The sequence below is a fragment of the Nannospalax galili genome, unplaced genomic scaffold, assembly GCF_000622305.1.
Source record: "Nannospalax galili isolate Female #2095 unplaced genomic scaffold, S.galili_v1.0 scaffold1395, whole genome shotgun sequence".
Classification (NCBI taxonomy): Eukaryota; Metazoa; Chordata; class Mammalia; order Rodentia; family Spalacidae; genus Nannospalax; species Nannospalax galili.
In genome coordinates this window covers 487,339-504,709 of record NW_008336062.1, presented here as the reverse complement: position 1 = coordinate 504,709, position 17,371 = coordinate 487,339, and the positions used below count along the sequence as shown (strand labels likewise).

General features: G+C 41.7%; 1 protein-coding gene and 1 non-coding gene across 2 annotated transcripts in view; both read right to left on the bottom strand.

Moving 5' to 3' along the window:
• Nucleotides 1–16,109, bottom strand: part of Cfap206 (cilia and flagella associated protein 206) — a 51,494-nt gene extending 35,385 nt beyond the window's left edge. Inside the window, exons 1-7 of the mRNA XM_017797566.2 lie at nt 16,105–16,109; nt 15,960–16,007; nt 14,817–14,929; nt 14,250–14,333; nt 12,481–12,571; nt 10,313–10,501; nt 1,108–1,266 (exon numbers count right to left, since the gene is read on the bottom strand). Of these exons, the coding sequence (XP_017653055.1) occupies nt 1,108–1,266; nt 10,313–10,501; nt 12,481–12,571; nt 14,250–14,333; nt 14,817–14,924 (631 nt within the window). The 5' untranslated portion in view covers nt 14,925–14,929; nt 15,960–16,007; nt 16,105–16,109. The remainder of the gene's footprint in view (nt 1–1,107; nt 1,267–10,312; nt 10,502–12,480; nt 12,572–14,249; nt 14,334–14,816; nt 14,930–15,959; nt 16,008–16,104) is intronic.
• Nucleotides 16,110–16,814: 705 nt separating this feature from the next.
• On the bottom strand, nt 16,815–16,916 carry LOC115069972. Its single transcript, XR_003849198.1, has one exon. It is a non-coding gene; the product is annotated as a small nucleolar RNA U13 (small nucleolar RNA).
• Nucleotides 16,917–17,371: the final 455 nt, after the last annotated feature.

Below are 17,371 nucleotides of genomic sequence, written 5' to 3'. Positions count from 1 at the left end.
ACTACTGAGACATCCAGCCTTGTGGACTGAACGACTATGGATTCTCAGCCTCTCCAGTGTGGTGCAGCCATTGTTGGACTACTTGGACTCTATCCTGTGAGCTAAGCTGATAAATCTCTATACATATATATTCATCCTACCAGTTCTGTTTCTTTGGAGAACCCTGACTAATACATACTGTTAGGTTCCTTATTAGATATTTTATAAATACTTTCAAACTTACAGATAAAGAATACATATGGAGCTGGGAAAAATGGCATAGACTTTGAATCCCAGCACTTAGGAGGAGAGGCAGGTGGATCTCTGAGCCTAGTCTGGTCTACACAGCAAGTTCCAGGCAAGCCATGGTTACTTAGTGAGCCCTGTCTCAGGAAGGAAGGAAGGAAGGAAGGAAGGAAGGAAGGGAGGGAGGGAGGAAGGAAGGAAGGAAGGAAGGCATTCTATATATAACTACACAGGAGTTGTTCCTGAATTTGAAGATTTGCAGATATCTTCTCTTTGGCTTTTTCATCCCTTTAACTATACCAGCACTTTTTTAAAAAACTTTTTAAAAATTTTATTATTTTTATTTTATGTGTATGCGTGTATTGCCTGCATGTAGGTAAGTGCACCTGTGTTATGCAATGCCCGCGGAGGTCAGAAGAGGCTGTTGGATCCCCTAGAACTGGAGTTATGGAGAGTTGTTAGCTGCCATGTGGGTGCTGGGATTTGAACCCAGGTCTTCTACAAGAGCAACCAGTGTTCTTATCTTCTGAGCCATCTCTCCAGCCCCTACACCAGCACTTTTAAATCAGAGTTTTCATCCTTTGGCTTACTTGCAGTAACACCACATTCCAATGAGGTGGAGAGTAGTTTCTGGGCTGTTCCCTCATTCCTTCCACTGACTCAATTTCAATTTCTTACAATATTTTTATAATATAGAAAATTTAAAGTCTTGCCTCAGCAAGGTAAGAATTACTACATAGTATGAACAGTGGTTGTTTCTAAGGAATAACTAGAATTGCAAATCTTAAGCCTCAGTACTAGTCTTGTGTTGTATATTGTTTTCTTCACTGTGAGGTTAAACCTTAAACATAATCTTCCAAATTAACCCAATGATACACTTACAATCATCAATGCCTTCTCCTCCTCTTCCACAGTCTCTGTTAAATAATCGAATTCCAGTAACAATCATGGTGAGCTCTTTCAACTGGCATTCTTTATCCTTCTTACCAAGAGTAAGAAATGTTCCAAGCTCAGCCTGAGGAAAAACACTCTGAAGAGCAGCTAAAATAGGTCACAAAGAAAATAAAATAATGGAATAAGAACATCAGAACTTAGATTACAAGTTTCTTTCCAGTAGCAGAAAATTAAACGACTTGTCTTTCTACTGTTCCCTATACATTTTTAAAAAATATTTCTAATACATACATGATTATAAAATCCACAGCAAAATTTACCATACAGCAAACCTGGGCTACTGAGAATAACGTTATTGCCTCAACTAAGAAACCATACATATTAGTCTTTGCTTTCAAACCCTGTAAAACTTTTGGCTTATGACAAGGAATTCTAGTCTTTTAATTCCCCCATACCCTTCAAGACTTTTGTTTATGAAAAGACCCTGATGTATTCCCAGAACCTGAGGGCCCGCAGTGGTGGGGTTCTTCCCCCTCTTTGGCCAACCCTCATCCCCCTTCCTTTGCTAAGATTCTTTTAAACTAACCAATCTGGAAAGACTGTGAGGTTGGACCCCAGCCAGTGGGGAAAAAGACAGTACTCTTTCATTAGGGATTAAAAACAAAACAACAACAAAAAGCTATCAAGCTTTCAGGTTCGATGTGCTTGCTGGATCTGACTGACCACACAACTCCCTTTTGCAAAAGTAAAAGCTGCCTTTCCAAGTTACTTTCTCTTTGTGTGTGTTCTCTGTATGGTATCAGTAGAGTCACTGAAACTCAGATTTGTTTTTTTGTCTTTTTGAGACAGGGTCACTCTGTAGACCCAGCTGGCCTGGAACTCACTATGTAGACCAAGCTGGCCTTGAACTCACAAAGATCCGCCTGTCTGCTTCCCAAGTGCCTAGATTAAAGGCATGCACCACCACACCCATTTTTGAAACTCAGATTTTATTTCTAACAATCTAGGGGGTCATCCAGGATTCTAATTCAATCAGGGAAAAAGTCAAGAACCCCAACTTTGGAGAGAAATGTCCCACTGCCTCATTGCAGTCACCCCAAGGCTTGGGCATTCAGTGCTCCCTACAGTGGTAATGATGCTGAGATGGGAAAGTTTCTCAGCAATGCAGACGAAGGGCAAGCACTGTGGAGACCTGGTAACTCTGTGCACAGAAAAGTCATGGGGATGACAAAGTATTGCCTTGATGGTCATGACAATCCAGAGGTTGTCTGAGAGTGAATGAGACGTACAGTTGAGTGCAAAATGAGTATGGAGCCCTAATCTAAAGTTCCATAGGTGTTCAGCACTTGAATACCTTCCTTCAAGGAAATCAATTGGTAAAAGGCAAAGTGGCAGACTTGGAATACAAGAAACCTCCTCCTTAGAGGTAAGGGTTAAGCTTCTAAGGGACTGGAATGAGAAATAATTGGGCCAAATTAAGTTCTAGGAGGAAAAGAGGTGGGGAGGAAGGAAGGAAGGAAGGAGGGAGGGAGGGAGGGAGGGAAGGAGGGAAGGAAGGAAGGAAGGAAGGAAGGAAGGAAGGAAGGAAGGAAGGAAGGAAGGAAGGAAGGAAGGAAGGAAACAGTCCCCCAGACAGTGGGGGAACTAACACCTCTGGCTTGCCCAGAAACTTCCCCATCCTTTTCAATATATCCCTTCCTACTCCAGCTAAGAAAGAAACATTTATTATTACTATTATTATTATTATTATTATTATTATTATTATTTTATGTATATGAGTGTATTGCCTGCATGTATGTAAGTGCACCAGGTCGTGCAATGCCTCAGAGGTCAGAAGAGGGTGTCAGATTCCCCTGGAACTAGAGTTAAGGACAGTTAGTAGCCACTATGTGGGTGCTGGGAATCAAACCCAGGTCCTCTGCAAGAGCAGTCAATGCTCTTAACCACAGTGCCATCTCTCCAGCCCCAGAAAAAAAATTTTTTTTGAATAATGCAAAAGAGACTTCCAAAATCTCTGCTTCCCTCTGACTCCCCAGGAGAAGGTCCATGCTTTCTTTCCCTTGGAGGGGGAGGAACTGGATTTGTTCATGCCCCACTAAGTAGCACTGATGTCAGAAATCTAAGAAGAGAATTTAATTTCTTACTAGAGGATTGTGCTGGATAGCTTTAGTTGTCAACCTGACACACCTGGGTAGAGGGAACCTCAATTGGGGAATTGTCTCCATTGGACTGGCCTGTGGCCATGTCTGTGGGGTATTTTCTTGATTGTTGAGTGATGTGGGAGGGCTCAGCCCACTGGTAGTGCCACCCCTGGGCAGGTTGTCCTGTGTTGTATAAGAAAGCAGGATGAGCATGGGCCAGGGGAGCAAGCCAGTAAGTAACACTCCATTCCCTGTGCTCCAGCTCCTGTCTCCAGGTTCCAGCTCTGAGTTCCCACCCTGGGCTTCCCGATGAGCTGTGACCCAGGAAATGTAAGCTGAATAAACTCTTTCCTCCAAGTTGGTATTGGTTGGAGTATTTTGTCACAGCGAAGGAGAACTAGAACAAGGACCTTTTGAGGGTAGCAGATGTTAGACCAGATCTTACAGCCCCAGCTTTATACCTGGGCTAAATCACTATCTATCCTGAGCATTTTGTTCTTGGGAAAAGAGAGGATGATGATCAGAAGGGCTGCACTGGTTATTTGGGAAAACATTGAGCAGGTCAGGGGGATCCTGGCAGGAGAGGTTAAAGTTCCCATCCAGGAACCCCACATGAAGTCCATGGGGGAGCACATGCAGGTGCTGAGAGATCGACAAGATGAAAGAATCCTTTCTTCAGTCTCTCAAAATATCTTAAGGACCTTAATATCCAACAAGGAATGGATGAAGGTTCAGCTGAAATTTTTTTAAGATATACTAAGCGATTATATGAAAAAAAAACATGTCCTGGATTAACTCTGGAGGATTCCCTTGGGCAGGGAATGCTTAAACTACATTTTATACCAACAGTTGGCCAGATATTTATAAAAAGTTACAGAGGATGGGCTGGAGAGATGGCTCAGCAGTTAAGAAAACTGTTCTTGAGGAATACCTGGGTTCAAATCCCAGTACCTACATGGAAGCTAACAACTGTCCGTAACGCCAGTTCCAGGGGATCGGACAGCCTCTTCTGTCCTCTGTGGGCATTCCACAACACAGGCACATTTACCTACATGCAGGCAACACATACACATAAAATAAAAATAATATTTTCTAAAAGTTACAAAAGATAAAAAAAAATGAGAACAAAGAGGCTTGGTCTGGTTAGGTCTGACACTGCCTTAGATCACCTGGTCCCCAGGCAGTTATTTTTCTTTGTAGAATTTCCACACAGCTTGCTAAAGTTTTAAATAAGGAAGTTTTTAACAAGTTGTTTTCTAAGGAACCTGACTTAGAGTCAATAAGGAGGGTCACAGGTCTTGACTGATCAAAGCCCACACCATGCTTGAGTAAAACAAAACGGTGCCAAGGTCACATTCAGGCACACCTCCTTTCTTCCGCTTCCTTCATGGGTTCCTTTCCCAACAACAGCTTGTATCTTGGAAAGAGCTGAGGAAAGATCCAAACGCAATCCAGAAGATGTTGCTTGGCATTCACAGTTACAACGGGTGGTAAGAATCATGGATTCCTTTTCCTTGGTTTGAGACGATGGAATTCCTTTCTTTGTTCCTTTGTTTGCTATTCTGGGACCCACATACCTGAGAGTAATTTCTCCTGCTATACCAGTTTAATTCAACTGGGTGCTTTTCTAAAGAAGAGGGTGGTTGTCCACATTTAACCTGTGAGATATGTGGATCCTATAGGGCTCCTCATTTTATCTTGGAGCCTAGTTTACCAGAGGCACAAAAGTAACCATGTGCCTTTGTGCCATCTTGGCTTGTGATCTCATCAAGATGGAGACAACCATGTGATCTGATCACCATCTTGGTTGATGACATTTTCAACACGGGGACAGCCAGAAAACTTGATAACCGTCCTGGTTAGTGACATCTTCAAAATGGCAGTGACCATGTGACCTTGCTAGTATCTTTTTTAATGCAACTACGTGGCTAAACCAAAATGGCAGCACCCAGAAACTTACCAGTTCTACTGGGCCCTGGAGATCATGGTACCCTGGGAATTTCCTGCACCACAGGGCATTTGGTCATATGTCCTGATCCCCTGGTAGTTTTTACTTTTTGGTCTTCATTTTGAATTGTTGATGAGATCACAGAAACAGGAAACTCAAAAGAGACACCAACAGGGACTCTATTGCCATGTGATAAAGCCAATGAGTTTTTATATCAGACTGAGGAGACAGAATACAAAATCCCTCCATGGTGGGATTTTGAATTTTGACATTGCTTTGTATGATATACTTACCTGTCTCTAAAGGAGACTATTTTGAGTTTTGACAGGTTTTGTGTATGATGTATTTTTTGATTTTTAAAGGTAACTATTTTGGATCTGTACATTGTTTTGCATAATATATTTATTGGTTTCTAAAGAAAACTTAGAGTTTATCCAGTCATGTGCCCCCAGCATATTCTTTCCCTCTCTGAGACTTGGTTGCTTTTGTTCTTGCCCCATCATGCACTGGGCACTTCTGTTTTTCACTTTCTAGTTACAATGACATGGACAGATTAAGGACAAAAGCATTTTGATATTGTCTCTTCCCAAGTTCTTTTAGGTGTCATTGTTTTCGGTGTTCCTTATTATTTAGATTATAGGTACTTAACCCATGATTGAAAGTGGTAAATTATACTGTGGCTTTTCTAATCCAGTTCCCTGGGGAAAAAAAAATCTGAATGTCTCATGGTTTTCTGCACTCAAGTCTGGCCTGAAGTTAAACTGGAGGCAAAAAAAAAAAAAGTATCCTCTGTTATCCTACAACTGGATCTCTTTATAGGAAGGACTATACTTAAGTTTTTCAGGTTGTTTGCCTCCATTTACAAAAACAAGCTAACATATTGTGGGTATAACTGTATGTACCCAGATAATATCAATTTGTTACAGTAATCCCATGTAGGTAATCTGTATTCAACTTTCTTTTAATAAGGTGATGCTGCCCAATGCTATCTTCAAGTCTCCGCCCCCCCCCCCCCAAAGCTGCCATCTCCATGACTTTACAGAAGGGGAGTAAGCACAGTCATTGGACTTTCACCTGAATATCCAGCCACTCCTCCTAGCCAGTTGTCTGCAGTTCTACCCTAAGCACATGTGGCCTCCTGATATTGGGGAGGACTTAGGGTATACAGGCTGGGGAAGTCTAGGGAGAGGGGCCCACCCATGAGATGGGGACATCATCGTCCATGCTGGGTATAACTGACCTTATAGGTATCGGCCTATACTACTGTGGTCGGAGGGACTTAAAAGGGACAATATTTTGCCCCTTGCACTCCAAGGTCAACTAGGTCCCAGGGGACTCTGCAGCATCTCTCAAAACATCCTCTAACTGTGGTGAGTCACCTGTCCTCTTGTATAGGAAGGTCATGGAGACCCCACCAAGTGAACTCAAACCCAGTGTCCAGTTCAAAAAAGAGGTTTAATACAGAGGTGGGGGGGACCCCTCAGTGCTTCCAAGCAAAGCCATGGTCAAACAACACCTTTGCCTTATCTTCACATAGATGGAACAGTTGGTAAAAGGAAGGCTAAAGGATCCAGAGGCTCCTCCCAAATGACTTCTTAGAACCAGATTCTCAACTAACCTTGGCAGTAAACAGAAACTGGCTAATGTGGCCAACTGTATGGTCTTAAACACCCAACAGGAAAGTATAATCAAAGATTAAAGTGATTGATACGTTTTTTTCAAGAATTCAAGGGATCACACATCCCAGATATTGGGCTTAAGTCCATGGGATGTTTGTTACTGAGATAATTACTTCTCACTAATGATTTCCTTGTTGTTAAGAAAAAATAAAAATTCAGGCTCAGTCCAATGCAACACTGCAGTGCCTACGTAGAGCAGAGAGAGAGAGAGAGAGAGAGAGAGAGAGAGAGAGAGAGAGACTACTGTTTCAATCTAAAAATTAAATGTTGGCTAAATTATTCTCTCTTCCCCTCTCTAGAAGGCATCTGGGAGGGAACTCACATTGTGATTCTAGACACTCTAACAATTATTAAAATGCCTGAAAGCAGATCTTGGGTTGTTCACTCTTGAGTCCAGTATTAGAGGCCAAAACAAAAACAAGGAGGAGTCCAACAGATGAATGCTTTTGTAAAATCATCAGAAATTCTCCTGGTTCCCTAAAATTCATAATGGCACTATATCTTACCTTTTCTTCTCCCTCACATCTTTCTAGACGCTAGTCAAGGACTTCCTTTCCTACCTTCCTCTGTCAGTTATATAAATAAAGCCACTGATGCACTTCGGGGCCTTTTAGATAGGTCTACTGTAGGGATGCTGTGACTGCCACACCCTATATTCCCATTCAGCTCTACCAGCAAAACAGCTTGAGAGACTAGGTTAGTGTTAGACATGATTTTGGGTGAAAAAGATGGGGGTTTATGTAACGCTTGGAAGAAAAAGTAATACATTCATCTTCAATAACACAGCTCTAATGAAACTATGACTAGAGTTCTCTCAGGCCTTAAGGCCCTTTCTAAAGAACTAAAAATTTAGGGATAGGTGATCCACTCCCTGACCTCCTGGAAGGATGGTTTGGAAAATGGAGATGTCTCAGGGGCTGTATGCTAAACTCTTTCACAGTCATAATGGGTATCCTGATTCTGTTCGGCTGCTGTATTACACCATGTGTTAAGGGCCTAACTCAAGTTCATTGAGTCAGCTACTACAAAACAAATGCCCCTTCCCTATAACAGTTTCTTCCTCCAAGGTCTGATAGAGAAATATGATTTAAAATAAGAGGGGTTTGTAAAAAATATTAAATATTAGTATTTGCTTTCAAACCCTGTGAAACTTTTAGTTATAACAAGGAAACACACCCTTTTGCAAAATTAAAAGCTGCCTTGCTGAGCTACTTTTGCTTTGTCTGACTGTTCTTTGTACAGTACTGGTGGGGTCTGTGGATCTCAGATTTTATTTCTAACACTCATGTCTGTTTTGTTAAGTAATCAGTTGGCAAAACAACCTTTCTAATTAAGGCTGTGAATAGAAAAAATCTATACTCTGGGGCCAGGCCTGGTGGGACACATGCCTTTAGTCCCAAATCTTGAAAGGCAGAGGCAGGCGGATCTCTGTGAGTTCAAGGCCAGCCTAGTCATTACATAAACCCCCATAGTGAGTTTCAGGCCAGCTGGAGCTACAGGGTACAGGGAGATCCTGTCACAAAAAGATAGATGATAGATAGATGACAGATAGATGATAGATAGATAGATAGATAGATAGAGAAAGAAAGAGAAAGAAAGAAAGAAAGAAAGAAAGAGAAAGAAAAAGAAAGAAACAAGGAAAGATAGATCTATACTCTGAAATATTTATGGGAAAATGTCATAGGAAGGCTGGATATTTTGCCTACTCCCCATTTTATTTTATTCTCAATTTTATTTTACTCTGTTTTTACTTTATTTTTTTGGCAGGGGAGGGGACAGGACCTCATGTAACCCAGGCTTGCCTCAAACTTGATAAATAGCTGAGGCTGGCCTTGAACTCCTGATTTTCCTGCCTCTACCTCCCAAGGGCTGGGATTACAGGCATGCATTACTATATCAGACTTTTTTAAAGTATGAAAGTGGGCAAGTGTTTCTTGAGAATAAAAAGTTTTCCTCTTACAACATCTTAATCAAATGACATACTCAATGCCTTTCACCTACATGAAATATCCCTTTTTAGCTTTCCCAGGTACCCAATTAGCTTAGTACCCTTAACAATGCTATCAGTGGTCCCCTAATGAGGTGTAATAGGCCACTGGATATGTACAACTTCTAATAAAATGAACACTGTTTCACTGCCTAGAGGTGCTACTTGAAGTTGCCAACTGATACACAGTGTAAAAGGGATCTGAGGGTTTTTAATTTCTTTAGTTAGCATAAAAATAATGGGTTTCAGCATAACATTTTCATATGCATCATTGCATTTGCTCATATTTGCCCCCATTACCCTCTCCTCTACCTCTCTGCTCTTGCTGCTCCCCCGAAGTAGTTCCTATTTGGATTTCATGGCATATACACTATAGCATATATTCATTCCATGTATAGAGAAATCATGCTGTTTTGTCTACTCTCTCTTGTTCCCTGCCCCTTAGGCTTTTTCTTCCCTTCTTATAATCTCTCTCTACTTTCAAATCATACATATACAGCTACATATTTTTAGGAACCTAGAGAAATTTGAACATTGTAAAAAATTGTTTTTTGGTCTTTTTTGAGACAGGGTCTCCTTGTAGCCCCAGCTGTCCTGGAACTCGCTATGTAGACCAGGCTGGCCTTGAATTCACAAAGATCTGCCTGCCACTGCCTCCGGAGTGCTGGGATTAAAGGTGTGCACCACCACACCCAGCTAAATTGTTTTATTTTTATTTTATGTTTTGCCTGCATGTTTAAGTGTACCCATGTGTGCAATTCCCATGGAGGCCAGAAGATGGCACTGGATTCCCTGGAACTGGAGTTACAGATGGTTGTTAGCTACCATGTAGGTGCTGGGAACCAAACCTGGGTTCTCTGCAAGAGTACCCAGTGCTCTTAACCACTGAGTCAGCTCTCAGCTCCCAAATTTGAACTTATTTTTTCTTCTTCAAACTTGTGTGTATGTTGGAGGTAGGGGGTCAAAAAGGAGAGAGACGTAGATAGAGACTGAAACAGAAAGAGACAGAGTTTCACTATGTAACCCTGGCTGGCTAGAAACTTACTATGTAGACTTGGCTGGCCTCGAATTCACAGAGATCCGCTTGCCATAAAAATGTGAGGACCAGCATTTGGATCTCCAGCACTCATGTAAACCAATAATGGGGCAGATGTGGCAGCCCTCATCTGCAATCTTGACTGACACTCTGGAGGCAGAAACAGGAAATCCCTAGCAAGCTAGGGTAGCTAGAACTGGAATGGAATGGGGAGCTCTGTGTTCAGTAAATAAAGTAGAGAGCATGGAGGAAGATACCCAGTGTCAACCTTTGGCCTACTTACACACACATGTGAACACACATATGGTTCAGTCACATACACCACACAGACATACATAGAATACACAAATAGAGTGGCCACATAGGTTCACTTATGGGATGGAAACAATTTCTAGTTTTTACCTGTTGCCTCTCTGACAACCTTGATGTCTGTGGGGGATCCAAGCCCAGATCGTAGTAACACATAGCTGACAATCTTTCGGTAAAGGCTTTCCAGTTCTTCTCTAGCACATGCTCTGTTGTCTGTAATTTCTCTGCTAACAGAGCCTAATCTGAACTCCAAGACCCGGTGATGTTCTTCAAGAAAGTCCTCTAAAATTAGCAAATAGCAATATTTCATATATTTGATACTTAGATTTTTCTCACATGGGACCTGAGAAAAACTGGTTTGTATACGGTAATCCTATGAAAACAAGTGCCTCCCTCACCATTCCACTGAGTGCTGGGAATCAAATCCTACTGAGCAAAATCCCTAAACCTTGACTTTTTAAGGTATAATAATGAAATAAACAGTGGCTATCAAGAAACCTCACCATTTATTATAATGATTTAACTGGAGTACTCTGTCAAAACATATATGCATATCATAAGTGCACACATAGTATAATTATATATGTAGTCTATATATTCTTCTTCAATTATACTTATTTCTATTTTAGTTCTAGATAAATGTTCTTTGAGTAATATTACTGATATGATAATGCATAATTATAGTCCTCTTTTTCTTCCTGTGTCATAGTAGGGTACAGACTTCATGTGGCAGGAGAACATCTTTACTAGCATAACAATTCTTGTAACCGACTCAATAAGACATCTCAATTACAATTCCAAGACCAATAATTAAGATTTCAGAAATGTAAAGCCAGGTGTGGTGGCACATGCCTTTAATCCCAGCACTTGGGAGGCAGAGGTAGGCGATCTCTGTGAGTTCAAGGCCATCCTGGTCTACATAGCGAGCTCCAGGCCTGCTAGGGCTACAGGGATACCATGTCTCAAAAAGCAAAAAAAAAAAAAAAGATTTTCAGAAATGCACTATTCATATCTACAATCACCATAAAAACCAATAACTTTTACAAACTGAGAAAAACCACAAATTATTTCAATTCCATTGTTATTTTTTGCTTTGAAATTTCATTATTATTAAGCAAAAACTAAGAGAGATGATTCTGCATATATAGTACAACTGAATCTCCACTGCACAGAAAGGAAAAATGTAAAATTGCCAGATGATTAATAATGACTGCATATAATGGGGCCAAGCGATCTGAAAAGGAATTTATTTTTCTTTTTCCCTTGTTTTCAACATGTTGTTGACATATGCATTAAATTATTTATATAATGGAATACTTCTAAACTTAAATGCCCATAACCCACTTTACCTTGGGGTAGTCACATAATTTAGATAAATATTGTAAAATAATAAGCCAGGAATAAGAAAATCTAAAAAGTAAATTTTTGTTGTTGTTGTTTGTTGTTGTTCTTGCTGTTTCAGACAGGTCCTCCTGCAGCCCCTGGTAACCTGGAACTCTCTATGCAGAACAGGCTGGCCTCTATTTAACAAAGATCTGCTGGACTCTGCCTCCTGAATGCTAGTATTAAAGGCGTGCACTATCACACCCTGCCTAAAAATTAAACATCTTAACTCCAACGGTTTAATTTCTAACTTATGTATTAGTATCATAAAGGTTAAAAGCAATAAACATGGAAACATAATTTTTATGAGCATAAAACTTTAAACTGACAGCATTTACAAAGGTCATTGGTGTTTTTCTCATTTGTATTTCCAACATTATTATATCTTAAACATGATTTGGAGAAAAGTCCTTCAAAGATTGTGTGTTAAAGGCTTGGTCTCCAGTCCACAGTATTACTGGGAGACAGTGGAACCTTTAAGAGGTAGAAAAACCTACTGGGAGGTGGTTGGGTCATTGGAGGTGTGTCCCTGAAGGAGGCCGGGGGTCCCAGCCATGAGGTGAGCAATTGTCCTCTGACATGTTTCTGTCATGACGTACCTCCCTGGGCCCAAACCAACAGGCCTAACACAGCATGGAATAAAGCCTCTAAAACTGAGCCCCAAACAAATCTTTTCTTTTTCTAAACTGATTATCTCAGATATTTGTTATATTAACAGTAACAGAAAACTGCCTAACAGATCAAAGTTGGAACATATCAAAAACTGAAAATAAATTTAAAAAATTAAACCTGCTATCAACCAAATGAAAACTTCATCAGAAATGCAATACCTTTTTAAAAACTTTCAAAATGTATGAAAATAGATAAGCAAATGTTACCTCGACTTGTGTAATTCATATCAAAGTAGACCTGCATCTTAATTGTATCCAGGGATGGGTTTTTACTATCCAATAGCCGTGCCACACAAAGCTAAAAGAAAACAGCCCATAAATACTTCTGAGTCACTCAAGATTTTTCTTTTTTTGTTTTCTGGTTTTTGAGACAGAGTCTCATATAGCTAAGTTGGCCTCAAACTCATTACATACCTAAGGATGATCTTGAAATTATGCAATGCCTAGGGATTTGAACCCAGGGCTTCATGAATGCTAGGCAAGTAGGGCCAGAAGCAGGGGTACTGACACAAGTTGCAGGCCAGCCTAGGCTACAAAAGAAACCCTGTCTTTTAAAAGAAAGAAAGCCAGTGTGGTAGCTTACACTTTTGATCCAAACACTTTGGAGGCAGAAGCAGGCAGATTTCTGTGAGACAGGGACCAGCCTAGTCTACAGAGTAAGTTCCAGACCAGCCAGGGCTATACAATGAGATCCTGTCTCAAAAAGCAAAACAAAACAAAAAGTATACTGCACTTGAGTTTTCCAATGTACCTGAGTTGGAGAGACAAAAATTCTTGAGTCATGTGAAAGAGCAAGACTTTCTGCCTGTACTTGAATTTCCTCCAGGGCTTTCCAGTAAAATTTATGACTAACTGACCATCACAGTCATAGTTCCCTATTGCTGAGAAAAGCATTTACATCAACATAAAGTCACCAGAACCAGATCTAGGCTTTCATGTGGGACTGCGGCATCTCTACCTCAGAATAATTCTGACAACAGATTGCCCAGTTCCAGGTTTCCAACCCCCGGCCACATCTGCAGTATTTGTTCTCCTCCAGTTGAATTGCTGGTTGTGAGGGAAGATAGGGCTAAGGAAGCATTCTCCTGCCATTCCCATGAGCCAAGAAAATGTCCATATACAAGTTTGAGGGTGCTTGCTTCAAGTCCCTTGTGTAAAGGAGGGAATTAAATCCATTAAGTCCAGGAGAGAAAACAGTATTGAAGTTTTAGGAAATACAGGGCAAGCAACTAATCTTGAGACCCAAACTTAAGACACTTAACATTACAGATATCTAAAGTCTTCATCTTCTCTAGTTCTTAAAATTGTTTACTAGCACATTTACTTGCTTTGTAGGTTTTGCTTTGGTTTTAACATAACTTACATAGACTCCATTATATGAATATTAATTTAGAAATATTTAACTCTATAGTCCAAGTATATTCTAGAGCAATCAATAATGGTCTCAGTGAAAGATCAATAACAGGCTATCACTAAAATACTGTAGCAGACACTGCTACCTCCCTAATATCCATGTCCTACTTTCCTTATTAACACAGAGCTCCAAATTTAGATTACAGGAAAGACTTTACCTAAGAAAGAAAAAAAAGTCCTAGGGTTATTTACAATATCATTGTGACCAATAAATGTAAGTAAATGGAAAAGAACTTGAGAAAACTATTGTTTCTGGATAGAAAGTGATGGATCCACTGGTACACCTATTTTGTCCTTTGTCTTTCCCCTTCTTTTCCACCTAGAAGTAGAGAAACTACTGTGCGACAAGGGAGAAAGCCAAGGATGGGTGTCAGGAAGCCAAGAACAACAGCCTGTATACCTCTAAACTTTGCCTTTGAGAAAATATACCCCTCAACTCACTTGTACCACCATTTTCTGAGATTTCTTTTAGAACAGTGCTAAATGCAATAATAGATAACACAAATATTGTATTTAAGTTTGAAAATATATAATTCCAAATACTAGGAATGGTGAATAACCACCTTAACAAGTTTCTTCACATCACTTTTTATGAGTGTCCTATCCATGTTGAAGCCATTACCTGGGTCAAGGACAACAGCTTTGACCTGAAAGTAGAAAAAGAATTCACTAAGCAATTGTTTTTTGTCTTTTTGAGACAGGGTCTCCCTGTAGCCCCAGCTGTCCTGGAACTCACTATGTAGACCAGGCTGGCCTTGAGCTCACAGAGATCTGCCTGCCTCTGCCTCCTGAGTGCTGGGATTAAAGGCATGTGCCACCACGCCCAGCCTATTTTTATTTTATGTGTATGAGTGTATTGCCTGTGTATATTGAGTGCACCCCTGTTGTGCAATGCCCCGGAGATCAGGAGAGGGCATCCCCTGGAACTGGAGTTAAGGATGGTTCATAGCTGACATGTGGGTGTTAGCAATCGAACCCAGATCCTCTGCAAGAGCAATCAGTGCTCTTAATCGCTGAGCCATCTCCCCAACCCACTTGATGCACTTTTAAAAGATATTTTTTCACTTAAAAAGCATCTAGGAAAGACAGTCAACTTTTATATTTTTGATAATTTTCAAAAACATTCTTACCATAAAAGCAACAACTGTTTCAGAAGCAATCTCTCCATGGGCTGAGCATTCTTGTCCTATTTCTCTTATAATATTCTTTATAACACTTTCCGCTTGAGTGGGAGGCATTGTGGCTAAATAAAATAAAGATTTGGTTGGTCATCGCATTTATGTGTGGGTTTTTTTTTTCTTTTTAGATTTAGCCATTATTATATTTGGAACAGCCATAATGTATGCTGGCTTGATTACTGTTTAATTACCTAGGCCCCTCCTGTTTTGTTTTCTTTTTTTTTTTAATAAAGGATTTTTTTTTTTTTCGAGACAGGGTCTCACTATGTAACCCTGGCTGGCTTCAAACTCAAGAGAGATCCACCTATATCAAATCAAAAGCGAGTGCCACCACACCAGGCTTTAAATGAAGGACTTTATTAATGACAGAGAGCAACTGGGACTGCAAATGATTTCCCCTTTATTTAAATGATGATGGTCATCAAAAATATATTTGTATCGTGATATTTTTTATAATTTTAAAAAAGGCTTATCAGGATTAAGAGGAAAAAAAGGTGCACGGCTTTAATCCCAGCACTTGGGAGGCAGAGGCAGGAGGATCTCTGTGAGTTCGAGGCCAGCCTGGTCTACACAGCGAGTTCCAAGCCAGCTGGGGCTACAGGGAGACCCTGTTTCAAAAAAAAAGGGGGAAAAATGAGAAACCGAAGCTCTGTGTAGGCAGCAGAGTACAGCTTGTAAGAGGATATACTTATCAGGGCATTCACTACAGGACCTTTAAGTCTAATTTCATAACTCTAAGAAAAAAGGTTTTATTCAGATCATCCCATCCTTGGGTATGAACTCTAAGAAATACATAAAAGCAAAAAAAAAAAAAATCAAAAAGATGAGAGCTATGTACCTATAAAGCCCTTTAGTGCATTAAAAATAAAAAATAAAAAAAATAAACCAACCCTAATTTCATTTGCTGTAAACTAGAGCAGAGCAGTAGCCTTAAATCAAGTGTCCTGCCTTTCCTGAGCGGCAGTTAAAGACCCAGGGCAACTTGCCATGGAAACAAAGCAAGGCTAGGTAAGGTCTGCTCGGGCGGCAGCACGCTCGGTGGGACCGGTAAAGCCTTTGACTGAACGCAGACCGCCTGGATCCACCGACACCCACCGTCCAGCTGAAACCGGTTCTCACCTCTTCGGAAGCCAGCTTCTTTATCTAAAAAAGATGCCTGCTATTAGTACCTTTCCCTGAACCGTGAGGACGTGTGCGTGTGTGGTAGACGTTCGTAACTGAAGTGAGGCACCTAACGCACTAGTAGTCGAGGGATGCTAGCCGGGCGGAGCAGGTTCGCGAAGGGTCGGCGTGTCCGTGGGGCAGAGCGCGTTCCTCCACGCGGGGTGCGGTGCTCCAGCCGCGCCGGGAGCCTCACTTGCCTACCGCCGCCTCCGCTCAGCTAGCGCGGTCTCGGCCGGCAGAGGCTCCACAGGCAGCCGGGCTCCGCCGCAGCCCAACGGTCATGTCCTCACCCTCCTCCCAAGCGCGGTCTCGGGCGGGCAGGGGCTCCTGCAGTAGTGATGACTCGAGCTCCAAGGACACAGGCGTAGGCCGGAATAAAAGCGGGCCGTGGCTGTCCAGGCAGGTGGCCCCAGGTGCCTTGGGCCGCGTAACCTAGGAGACGGAGCGCGTCTCCGGATGGCGGGGGCGGGGCCTCAGGGGCCGACGGAAAAGAGGCGGTTGAAGAGGGCTCGTGGGGGCGGGGCCTAGGGGCGGGACCGGAGGTGTGGCCTCTGCGGAAGGGCCCTGAGGGGCGGGGCCACGGGTGGGGCGGGGCTGTCCAAGATGAAGGAATTAGTAGAGGGCTGAAGGGGCAAGAGGCTGGATCTTGAGTCCCACTCGAGAAAAGCAGTTTCTGTACACCTCAGTGATTGAGACAGTCAAACACGGGAGTCCTTAAATAAACGTTGGTTGTGCTGTTTGTATCAACGTGCTAGCGTGGAAACATAGAAAGATTTTTTTCCCCCACGTCACAAGGGTAAAGTGCTGATGCGTAACAAGGTTTGAGGGCGGCACATGTCACGCAGCCGCGTGAACACCCAATCATCACGCTCATTGGTTCAAGAGAATGAGAAAACAGAGTTACTGGAGTTATGGTATCTAAGTTGTTAAAGTAATGAGGTTTTATTTTATGTTCTCTTGCTCAAAAGAAGTCTTGGGTGCTTCAAGATCCCAAGGGAAAACTGCACATTCAAGAAGTACATGAGGGTTGGAAGCATGGCCTTGCAGAGGAGGGGGGCGGGCTTGACTTCCAGCACCTACATGGCAGCTAACACCTGTCTGTAATTCTAATTTCAGGGAATCTCACACCTTCTACTGGTCTCTGAGGCACCAGGCACTCATGTAGTGCACTTACACACATGCAGGCTAAACACTCATACAGCTAAAATGAAAATAAATTTTTTAATAACAAAAACAATTGGAAGCTAGGTGTGGTGATGCAGGCCTACAGTCCCAGTCCTTGGGATGCTGAGACAGATGGATAAGGAGTTTGAAGACAACTTGGACTGTATAGTGAGATCCTG